We start from the raw sequence: 12,145 nt of genomic DNA, 5'->3' as shown, positions 1-12,145 counted from the left end.
TGGAGAATCATACTACATTGGACCTCCTTCCCCCAAACCTCAACAAAAGATATGGAGCAGAGGAGGCAGAACCCAGAAATTTTTCCTTCCTTCTGTACAAAATGTATATAGGCTAGCACAAAGAGAACCGGACTTGAAGCCAGAACTCCTGGGCTGGATTCTCAGTCCAGCCTTTTGTTAACCATATGACCACAGACAAACCACTTAACATCTCTAGTCTTCAAAACTTGGATCAGCTACTTCAGATAACCCTTCCATAATTCACCTATTGTGTGCAAGGCATTGTGGTGGTCACTAATGTTGTGAAGAAAGAGCTTTGCAAACTGTAATGTAATCAATCAACAAGTATTTATTGAGCACCTTTACGTGTCAGATCTTTTACCCCTTTCCAACATTCAGTCTCAAAGAGTGAGGATGCTATGCTCCTCATACTCAGCCTTTTATATAAAATCACAATACAAGTCAATACAATATTTATCATGGAGGAAGAGGGTGGGTGGACGGAGAAGACTCTGTAACGACCCCAAGCCCTCTTTGCTCCCAGGGGAAAGATAGGAATAAAATGCCCTATGGCCCCTGTGTGGGGATAGGGCACAAGCAGCATTAAGAAGTCACATTTTCCTGACCTATTCGAAACACTCAAGGCATCATTTGAATCTCCCAATTTTAGGGTGGATTGAGAAGGAAAAGGATGGTAATGTAAGGTCAGACATTACTCTCACACGGGACTTGGGGGAGGTCTTCTCACATGTTGAGCTTCCCCCCACCAAATCCCAGTCTGGAAAACAAGTGAACAACAGACCAAGATCAGAGGTTTCTTGAGCTGTACGCTGCTCACAGGTCACAGTAACAGGAAACCCCAGCCAACCCATCACCTTACAGAGAGATCATTGGGGGCTGTGGCTGGGAGCAGATATGGGCACATGGAGGGCTTTCATCCATGTTGGAATCCAAGCCTGGGGCTGGCCCGTGGCAGGGACAGATGGTTTGGCAGGCCAAAGGAGAACCAAAGGGCCAATACGTGCCAATGGCTGGAGAGTAGGACTGTTCTTTCCCAAGTCAAGGCCAGGGGATCCCCTAAGGGCAGAGGCTGAGGCCAAAGGTGACTATATGGGGGGAATCACTTCACTGAAGCTGGGCTCAATTCTGTCTTCTTTCCAAAGTGTACTCCCCACCCTTTGACTGGCCAGGGCTCTCAGCTGCTCTCACATTAAGGGGCAGGTAGTCCATTTTTCTCCACTCAGATCAAAGCCATACCTTCCTTTGAGATATGGGGACAGCAAAATTAGCACCTGCTTTCAAAGAGGTTTGGTGGATGGGGACTGTATTTATAAGCATATCCACACTGGTTCCCAAGGACTAATGGGGACATTTACAACGGTTAACAGCCTCTAGGCGTAACATCCTCCATGGGAGAAGAGAACAGGATGGAGGGGCCCATCCCTCTGGCTTGGGATTCCTAAGGTAACAGCAAAAACAACTTATTTCTCCACCCACTCCATCCTCTCATAGAAGACCCCTCCTCCAAGGTCTAAAAACACCCCCAAGACAGGAGAGAGGACAGACACTCCCATGGCAGTTTTTGGCTAGTCCTTACAACAAGACTGATGCCACTTTACAGGCAGTAGTGAGAGAAATTCTGGGAAGGCCCAGGTTCGGATCCCAGTTCTGACACTTATTGGCCAAGTGACCTGTCCCCACTCCCAAGTCTCAGTTCCTTCACCTGTAAATTGGGGATAATAATATGTACATGCCTGCGCGAGGTGGGTATGAGGGAGGAACCCTGTAAACCATAAAACACTATAGAAATGGGCATAATGATACAGGAGTTACTGCCCTCAGCTGGTTAGCTTCCAGACTCATTCTCTGTGGCTCTCACTCTTCCTGGGTGCCAGTGGCCTCCAGTTCCCCACCCACACAGACCAGATCTGTCCACCATCATATCCTCTCCTGTCCATCCCTAGGGGGTTCTTCCCTGCCCTCTAACCCCCCAGGTCCACCCCATGGTCTCTGACCAGGGCAGGGAGGGCTCACACCCCTATCTCACCCTTCTCAGTCTCTTTGGGGATCAGTTCCTCCTGTGCCTTCTTCATCTCCAGCCCCTTCACCCACGTGTAGGCCGAGGAGCCGCCCAGCACCATCATGTTGCTTGTCCACCAAAGGAAGCTTTTGGTCTCCTCAAAGTAGAGGACGGCCAGGACCGTCTGGGCACAGGCTTTGGCTGTGCCCGACACGTTGTGGGTCAGGGGGCTGGTGAACTTGATCTGCAGGCCCGTCACGTAGCCGATGGCGAAGCCAAAGAGCCCACCCAGGGTCATCATGCCCCAGAAGTGGGCGCTGTCCAGCTTGTCAAAGGTGGCCAGGGTCTGCAGCTCCCCAAAGAGCAGCAGCAGGGGGAGGAAGAGGACGCAGGCATTGACGTTGTTATAGAAGGTCAGCCGCCAGATGCTGCCGTCCACCGCCGGCAGCACCTTCTTGGTGTAGATGGCATTGAGGGAGACACAGAGGCTGGCCAGCACCCCAAACAGGGTGCCTACCCACGACAAGGTGCCTTCTTCTCCCTCCTGGTCCACACCAAGCCAGAAGCCACCTGCAGCCAGAACAAAGAGAGGGAGGAAGGGGTGTGGGAATACATGTTAGACCATGTAGCAGAGAAGGTCACAGGAGCATCACCCCCTGCAAGAGTGCAGAAGGGAGAGTCTGGAAGACCAGAGTTCAAATCCCACTGCAGCTGCATACTAGCTGTGTGACCCTACCTCCCGGGGTTGGCATGAGGATCCAAGGAGAACATCTACATGACGTGCTTTGAAACCATAAAATGGTACATACGAGTTTGTCATTATTTTAGAAGGAACACTGCAGAAGAACCCAGTTCCGGTTCTGCTACTCAATACTCCGACGACCTTAACCTCTCTGGGCCTCAGTTTCCCTTATCTGTGGAATGAAAAGTGTTGGAATAGATGGTTCTGAAGATGACTCCCTCTAAATCCTACAACTCTATATAAAAGGTCAACCAGTCCCCTCATTTTACAGATGGGGGAAAAAAAGGGTTTCGTGCCCAAGGTCACCTAAGCATTTATTAAGCACCAACCGTGTGCCAAGCACCAGAGACACAAAAACAAACGTGAAAGAATCCCTGCCCCTGCGGAGCTGCATTTTATAGGGGGAGACAACATGGACGTAACTGTCAAGCCTGCAGCTACACGGTCATTTCTCGTTTAGAATTGTTTTTATGATGATTTTTTTTGCTACAGTAACAATATTAATAATCATAGCCGGCATTTATACAGAGCTTTAAGGTTTGCAAAGTGCTTTACAATATCTCATTTTGTCCTCGCAACAACTTTGGAAAGCAGGTGCTACTGTTATCCCCATTTTACAGACGGGTAAACAGAGGTCAGAAAAGCTATGTGAGTCGCCCACGGTCACACAGCCAGGAAGTGTCTGAGGCTTGATCTGGACCCAGGTTTCCCTGACTCCCGGCCCAGCACTGGTCGCTCCATGCACTGTGGCGACCCTGAGCTGTTAATACCAGCAGAGGTAAGAGTCATAATTGTAGCCACTTGCATTTTTAAAGTTCATTAAAGGGGCAGCTAGGAGGCTCAGTAAATAGAGCACCAGCCCTGGAGTCAGAAGAACCTGAGTTCAAATCCAGCCTCAGACACTTACTAGCTGCATGACCCTGGGTGAGTCACTTAACCCCTGGGGAAGGACTAGAACAAGCCCCAAGCATCAGTCTCCACCCCTGCTTCCTTCCCTCTGAAGCTCCCAGCTCCTTTCCTCATGTCTCAGCACCAGGTCCAGTTTCCCTAACACCCTTACCCCAAGCCCAGACAACCTGTCTTCAGACAGGAATTCATGGACCTAGGAATTATAGTGATAAGATCATAGACCACAGGGCTGGAAGGTATCTCAGAAGACATTCCCATTTTATGGAAGAAAAGTGAGGCCCAGGGAAATTAAGTGAAGTAAGAATCCAGGTGCTGGATTTGAACCTGGGTCTTTCGACTCTAAGTGCCCAGGTTCCTTCCACGAGATGACTATCAGTGGCTGAGTTTGCCAGGAGCCCCTGTGTGGCCAATGAGGCTGATCATCACCAGTTACCCTCCTACTCCTGTTAACAAATTTTAGCTTTGTTTGTCTGGTCCAACCCGGCCCTGAACAGGAACCCCTGCTCCCCTAGTCAGGCTTTGCTTTTAGACCTCCATGGATGGGGAACCCACTTACCCTGAAGGCTAACGCAACTCCTCTGTGGCATAAATCAATTTGGGAAGGTTTTCCCAAGAATAGGGGTGGGGAACCTGTGGCCTCAAAACCACACGTGGCCTTCTGACTGAGTTCAAGTTTTACAAAAAAAAAAAAATCCTTTTATTTAAGGGAATTTGTTCTGTGAAGTTAGGATTCAGTCAAAGGGCCGAATTTGAGGACCTAGAGGGCCACATGTGGCCTTGAGGCCAAAGGAGCCTAGATCTAGCTGAAATCTACCTCTCTACCAGCTTTCTAGGTCTTGGACCAAGCTGAAAGAGTCTCTTTTCCATGACAGCCCTTCAAATCCTTGGAAACCCTTTAGAAAAGGTGGTCTGTGGATAGATTCAGGGATCCATGAACTGAGGGGAAAAAAATCACACATTTATTTTCATTAACCTTTAACTGAGATTGAGCCTTTCCTTCCATTAGGAATGTAGGCAACAAACATGATTCCAAAGAGGGAGAACTGGAGATCACTTAGTCCCTCCCAAGCCTAGATTCATTCTTCAAGGTTCAGCTCAAATCCCACCTATCAGATTTGGGAGAGGCCTGAGAATGTAGATGTCAAAGCTAGAAGGGGACTTAGAATACAGGATGTGAGAGCTGGGAGGGACCTTAGAACAGAGAATGTCAGAGCTGGGAGGGCCCTTAGAACACAGGATGTCAGAGATGGAATGGACCATAGAACAGAGGATGTCAGAGATGGAAGGAACCTTAGAAAACAGAATGTCAGAGCTCAAAAGGTCCCTTTGGAGGGACCTTAGAACACAATAAGTCAGAGTTGGGAGGGACCTTGGAACAAGGAATGTCTAGCAACATAGAGCATCAGAGGCTTCACCAGATGCCCAAGGTGTTTATGTCACAAAAAAAAAAAAAGACTTTAAGAACCCTGGCTCTCAGATCAAACAAATATATAAAGTCCTCTGTTTGACATTTAAATGTCTTATCAGGCCCTTTCCTACTTTTCCAGGCTTCTCATACATTACTCATTTTCTTGAATTCAGCCATCCTGGCCTCCTCTCCTTGACATTCCACCATATGCACTCCACATTCCACCTCCACGTCTTTGCAGTGGCTGTCCCCCATACCTGGTGTGCCATTCCCTCCACCTTCACCTCTGGTAATCTCTGGTTTCTTTGAAGACTCAGCTCCAGTGCTGTTTTCTACATAAAGCCTGCCCCTCGCTGCTAGCACCGTTCGTCCCTCCATAAATGACCCGGTGTTCATTGTGTGTCCAACATGTATATGCTAATATGAATAACAGCTAACATTTACATCTCATTTTAGGGTCTTCAAAGCACTTTAAATGTCATTTCTTTTGAACCTGCTGTCTCCCCCACAGGAACGTAAGCCCCTAGCTAATACTCTTAATGACAGGATCCAAAAACAGCCTTTGCAGGCTAGAACACTGGGCCAAGTCCAAGAAGATGGAATTTAATAGGGATCAGAGAAAAGTCCCAAGAAAGGAAACAAGCATTTATTAAGTGCCTGCTGTGTGCCAGCCACTTTACAAATAATATCTGATTTGACCCTCAGGGCAGGCCTCGCTTCTCCTTTCACCAGAGGTCTTTGTGCAGCCTGACCATTGCCAGTCTGCTGTCTTCGGTGCCTGCACCTTGTTTGTACACCAGCTGATTGGGTACAGGAGACCTTTGTTCAGATACAGGTCGGACTGGATGCCCTCCGAGAACCACTTTCCACTCCTAACATTGTGTGACTGGATGATTCATGCACCTGAAGGCAAAACTACTTTTTGTTTTTTTTTAACTGCCAAGTCACACCCAAGACCACACTGTGCTTGGGGACATAGCATGACGAGATCACAGAGCTGGGGGGAACCTCAACGGTCGAGTCCAGCACCCTAATTTTACAGATGCTGCTGCTTGCTGCTTCTGTTTGTCCTTCCTTCTCAAAGAGGACCAAGACATCAGGGAGGCGATGCCATGATCTGCAAGTGAACTGGATTTCAGTGAGGGAGGGCTGTGCAAAGTCACCAGCCTCACTTTCTCCTCCAGAGCCACATGGGTGCAGTGGCCAGATATCCACTGGAGACAGCCCAGGATGCAGTGGGGGACCTTGGCCTTTTCAAGCTAAGGTCTTTCCCAGGTCTCAGTTGACTAAGGCAAAGCCTATTGAGTGATTAAGGCTTAATAAGAAAAAAGGCAAAGAATGGCCTCTTAAAAAAAACAACAAAACAACAGATCTGGGAGGGGAAGACCCTCCCGGTTTCCGGAGAAAACAGAAACAATTGCTTTCACATTCATTCAGAGCTAAAGGGTCCCAAACGACCAAGCCTGGGACCTACAGTTGGCTAATCAATGAAGGCCAAAGTGAGCTGGGGTTAGGTTGAGGAAACTGGGGCCCAGAGAGGTAAGTAACACACTCCTGGCCTCCTGGGCTGGCACCTGGAGCCAGGGCTCCAGCTCTGGACCTGGCACTTGTTCCTCTGGACCTCAAAGTAACCTGAGTTTTGTTTTCTATTTTTCCCAAAGAGCTGAACTGATTTTGAGAAATGAACTGACTAGCCAGTACCTAGTTAGTAGAGGTTAGAGATGGGATTGCCCCTGCCCCCACGGGGTTTACATTCTATCGGAGCCCCCTGGCCGCTGTCCTCATAAACAAACGCAGCCTTGATTTTTGTCCGGTGTTGTCTGGGGAGGCCTCCTTTTTTTTGGTTTCTGGGCCTGGAGGAAATCCCTACTCTAACAACCATATTTTCCAAAAGCATTTTAAAGGGTGGATCTGCACATTATCCTCATTTCTGGAAGTGGGGGTTGTCAAGATAATTTAGGCCCCACAATACATCTGACTTCAAACAGGCATCTTCTCACAGCGGTTACAGTGCTGTGGGTGGAGTTGGGAAGGATTCCAACTCAAATCCCACCTCAGGTGATGACTAGCTGGCTGGCTCTGGGCAAGACTTTCTTGGCCTGTTTCCTCCACTGTAAGATGGGGATAATAATGAACCCTGACTTCAAGGGCTGTTGTGAGGGTCAAATCAGATATTATTTGTAAAGTGGCTGGCACACAGCAGGCACTTAAAAAATGCTTGTTTCCTTTCTTGGGACTTTTCTCTGATCCCTAATAAATTCCATCTTCTTGGACTTGGCCCAAGCCTGCGAAGGCTGTTTTTGGATCCTGTCATTAGGAGTGTTAGCTAGCCCTCCCAGTTCTGGACCATCTGAAAATATTGGTGTGCTTTCAGGTATGTTGCTGATAAGAAAAAAAAAGAGGGTTACCGGGGACAGGGCCAACCAGTGTCAGATCCCAAAGGTGCGCCACTGGAGAAGTCCTTCCTTGGCTGACAATGGGCATTAATTGTTACTTTTTGCTTCAATCTGACCTAACCCTACGTCCTCAGGGAGCACAGGGTGGCTTCTGTCTTACACCTGAGTGACAACCAGGCACATCCTGTCTGTGGCACTACCCTCATCTGGTAGAGTAACCTTGTCAAAAAAGATGAGGTTGGTCTGGCACCACCTGTTTTCGATGAAGCCAGCCTGGCTCCCAGTGACTTGTCATTACAGAGACAAGAATGCTGGAGTTGAGAAGGCTGGATCAAATCCTGCCTTTGACACTCCCTGGATGTGTGGTCAGGGACAAGTCCTGACCTCTTAAATGGACAGTCCCAGAATCTCAGAGCTGCAAGGGACCTCCAAGGTCATGTAGCCCCTTCAGCGACCTCCAGGGAGGGAGAACTCATTCCCTACAGTGAAGGTCAAGCAAAGAAGCTGCTAGAATTGATGCAAAGTTCCTTCATGAATTAATGAAGGCCTCCCAAGCCGGCCCAATTCCACTTTGGAATGGCTCTAATTGTTAGGAAGTTCTTACCCTACATGAAGCCTAAATCTTCCACTTCGCTACTTAACCCGCAGTTCCCAAGCCTGTCCTCCAGGATCAAGCAGAAAAAGACTAATCCCCATCTCCCAGGTCAGTTCTTCACATACTTATCTGACTATGTTTCCTCCTAAATCTCTTCTTCTCCAGACCCAACACCCCCATACCCTGATTTCTTTAACTGAACCTCAGATGGCCTGATTCCCAGGCTTCTCACCATCATCGATGCCCTCCAGTTCATTAATGATTTTACTAAAATATGTTACCCAGAACTGAACAAAGTACTCCAGGTGTGGTTGGACCGGGACAGAGTACATGGGGACCATCACCTCTTAGTCCTGGGCATTACCTTTCTCTTAATGTAACTTAAGTTCACCCTCATCTTGGGGGGGGGGTGTCACTCCCAGGGGGCAGGAGCCACTCACCAATGATGATGCCACAGGTGAGCAGGGCATAGAAGGAGGTGGTCTGCTTGAGCAGCAGGTAGGAAAGTAAGACGTTGAAGACGGTGGTGAGCGAGCGGCCCACATTGTAGAAGGCCACCCCAACGTACTTGAGACAGAGGTTGTTGAAGGTGATCATGCTAATGAATACCACTGACAGGGGCAAGATGCTCCGAGAGACCTTCATGTCCATCCGCACAGAGGGGAAGTCCACGGTGCCCGGCCAACAGGTGGCCAGGAGGCTGAGGGCCTTGCAGAGCAGGGCAGTTACCAGGCACTGGTAGAAGGTGACAAAGAGCGGGGCATCCAGGCGCAGCGAGGGGCTGTCCAGCAGGTATTTATTCAGGAAGACCATAGAGATGGAGATGACCCAGTAAAGGCTCACCACCAGGGCGATTTGCAGTGCCCTCAGCAGAAATGGCTTCTCATGACCTGGCTCTCCCTCCGCTGGTGCCTCCAAGGCCCCTGTGAGGGCCATCCTCAGGATCCTGGAGCGCTTCAGAGGGGTCCTATTCATGGTAAAGGAATTGGGAGGTGGGGGAGTGGGGAGTGTGTTACTTTAGATAGCTTGTTCAGGGGCTAAAACTAGGAAGAGTGAGGTGGGGGTGGGGAGAGAAAGGGCCCAGTCTAGATTACAGGGGAAACGACTGGACACAGATGTTATAGGCAAAGATTGTCACAATAATAGAACATTAGAACTGGAGTCCAGGCACAAGTCCGGAGCTGTCAGAGGAAACTGAATGGAGACCACAGAATGCTAGAGCAAGAAAGGATCTTGGAATATCAAATTCAAGTCCTCCCAGGGTTCTTAGGGCACTGAATGTTAATGAACGAAGAATGTTAAGGGCTAATATAGCCCGAACATTAGAACCGAAAGGAGTCTTGGAACATAGAGTGTTAGCCTGACCTCAGAATGTTAGCGATGGAAAGAATCCAAACAAACAGAATGTTAGGAACTCCAGGAAACACTTGCAGCTGCAGCAAATGGAACGTTGGGAGATGCAATAAACAGGGCGTTCCGAGGTGCAAGAAACAGAACGCTCCAAGCTGCAACAAAGGAAATGGAACGTTCGAAGAGGAAGGATCTGACACCGCCGACTGATAGGCATGGAAAGAACCTTAACTCTAGAACGTCAGGAGGAGGACGGGGCCCTTAGATAGTTTCGCTTCCAGTCTCTGCATTTTACAAGGGGGATGGGGGGATGCTTAGGCCCAGAGAAAGCCAGGGACTTGCCCAAGGTCACACAGCGGATCGTTGGCTAGGTTGGATAGGGGTTTGGAGAGGGTCCAGAAGAGGTCTGTCAGCTAGGAAATCCAGGACTGGGTCGGGTTCGGGAAGGAGAGGGTGCAGGGCAGGCCCGGTTAGCTCGGCGTCCCTTCATGCCCCCGCTCTGCCCAGACAGCGGGTCCCGGACATACTTCCTGCTCGCCCCTCCCCCTGCCGCTCCCGCCTTAAAGGGCCAGCACACTCGCGTTTCTTAAAGAGACCCGCAGCGCAAGCATCCCGCCGCGTGCGCTCCTGCCGTCAATTTTTCAATCGCCCGGTGTGCCGGGGTTAGAACTCCCCACTTTCCTTCCTTCTCTCCCTAAGACGAGCTCAGAGCGTGGTCCTTGCTTTTCGCTCTTCCTCTTTCCTCCACCCCGAGTCATGTTTTTTTTTTTGGCGGGTGGGGGGGGGGGGGGGATGGGTACCGAGAGGTCCGGATCCTCTATACCCAGAGCGCTCTGGCCTTCACGCCCCCTCTCCTTGGCTCCCTCCTTCCAGCTGCGCCCCGAGTCTTCCTCCCCTCCGGTCCCCGTACCCCAGCCCCCCGAGCCTCTCCAGCCCGTCCCACTGCACCCTTTAGGCTCTCACCTGCCTGGTCTCAATGCCAGCTGGTAGCGCACCGAACAGACCTACACCTGCCGTTGCCCCGCCCTGGGGCTGTGCCAAGGGAAGGCCGCTTCCTGCTCCGGGGCCCGGGAAGCCCGCCCGGCGGTCTGTGAGTTTAAGACAACCCCGCTCTCCTCGCTTTGCCCCACCCCTCCCGCCCCACTGTCCAGCCCTGGGGCAAGAGCGGGGAGGGGGGGCGGTGAGGAGGAGCTGCCCCAACCCCGCCCAGCGCCCCTCCTTCGCCACCTTGCCCTGGCCATCGCTTGAGCTCAATCTTGGGGGTCCGGGGTCCCGCCCTCCTCCCAGCCCAGACCCGCCTAGGTCTGTGATTCCGATCTGCCGGGCGATCCCTGCTTTTTCAGAAGAGGACCGGGAGCATTAAAGCGGAGAAGGCACCTGTTCATTAGCGCAGCGGGACGCTGCAGTCCCCTGCCCAGGACCCGGGACACCTTCGGCAAGGACCGGGCTCCCAAGGAAGCTATAGAGAGCAGATGTGCGCGTCGTGGGGGGTGGGTGTACTGCCTGCCTCCCATGAAGGGACCCGGGACTTGGGAAACTGGACAAAAAGAAATGATAGAAACCCGAATTTTAATGGCGCTTTTAACGTTAAGGAAGGCTAGTCTCACAATGCTTTGAGGGAGATAAGCCCTACTTTACAGAAGAAACCTAAGGCACAAGCCAAGGACTTTCCAAGGTCACCACAGGGAAGTGGTAGGATTTGAACCCAGGTTTCGAGCCAAGGTCCATTGTACCTTTTAAGATACCATTCCTGCTTTTCTTAGTCTACTAATTTATGCTCGAAAAGCAGACCTTCCCACTTGTCCGGGGTCAACAGCCCTTTGAATTGAGAATGTCCTCCACGGAACAGAATTAAGGCCTGGCTTTTGCGGGGATCATCTATCTACTTCAAAATATCTCCTCTCCTACCTGCCTCGGGATTCTTATTAAGTCACTAATGATGTCAACAAAGGAGGAAGTGGGGTACTGCCCCTAGAACAGGGGTTCTTAACCTCGGGTATGCCAACAGGCATTGGAAAAAAATTCCCCTCCTTATTTTTACTAACCTCAAACCCGAAAATTAGTATTTTCTTCAATTTATTTAATGCATTTAAAAACATTATTCTGAGAAAGGGTCCATGGGCTTCACCAGGCTGCCAAAGGGGTCTGATGATACAAAAGAGGTTAAGAATCTTAACCTGCCTTAGAAAGTCTCAGTCAGAGACACCATACGCATTTATTAAGCACCTACTGTATGCTAAGAGCTGGGGATGCAAAGAAAAGCATAAACAGGTCTTGCTTTCTAGGAGCTAATGGGGGTGGGGTGGGGACAATATTCAAACAAACATTAGCATATAAGAGGATAAATTAGAAAGAATCTCAGGAGGAAGATTTTAGCTGGGACTTGTAGGAAAGCAAGGGTGGCCCAGTGGATAGAGGGATGGGCCTGGAGTCAGGAGGGCTTGAGTTCAAATGTGGCTCTTATTAGCTGTGTGACCCTGGGCAAGTCACTTCACCCTGCTTGCCTCAGTTTCCTCATCTGTAGAATGAACAGGAGAAGGAAATAGCAAACCAACCCCAAATGAAGTCACAGAGTCGGATGTGACTGAACAACAGAAGAAAAGCAAAGCTGCATGTAGAGATGAGGAGGGAAGGAGAGTCCCAGGCTGTGGAGACAGCCATTGAAAATGCCTGGATTTGGGGGGTATTTTGTTCTGATCAGTGTTGGTGAATCGTAGCCTGCCTG

The 12,145-nt window shown here is 50.0% G+C and overlaps 1 protein-coding gene across 2 annotated transcripts; it reads right to left on the bottom strand.

Annotated features, from left to right (window-relative positions):
• Nucleotides 1–329: 329 nt before the first annotated feature.
• Nucleotides 330–10,456, bottom strand: SLC35C1 (solute carrier family 35 member C1). 2 transcript variants are annotated; one of them, XM_036765688.1, is made up of 3 exons: nucleotides 10,384–10,456; nucleotides 8,511–9,037; nucleotides 330–2,590 (listed from the first exon to the last, which is right to left on the bottom strand). In XM_036765688.1, the coding sequence occupies exons 2-3, from the start codon at nucleotides 9,004–9,006 to the stop codon at nucleotides 2,031–2,033; spliced, it is 1,056 nt and encodes a 351-aa protein (XP_036621583.1). In that variant the 5' UTR covers nucleotides 9,007–9,037; nucleotides 10,384–10,456; the 3' UTR covers nucleotides 330–2,030. The 2 variants fall into 2 exon arrangements, with proteins under 2 accessions (XP_036621583.1, XP_036621582.1); XM_036765687.1 differs by lacking the exon at nucleotides 10,384–10,456 and having other exon boundaries at nucleotides 8,511–9,931.
• Between the last annotated feature and the right edge of the window lie 1,689 nt (nucleotides 10,457–12,145).

The sequence above is a fragment of the Trichosurus vulpecula genome, chromosome 6 (genome assembly GCF_011100635.1).
Source record: "Trichosurus vulpecula isolate mTriVul1 chromosome 6, mTriVul1.pri, whole genome shotgun sequence".
NCBI lineage: Eukaryota > Metazoa > Chordata > Mammalia > Diprotodontia > Phalangeridae > Trichosurus > Trichosurus vulpecula.
This window is presented reverse-complemented; position numbering and strand designations above follow the sequence as displayed.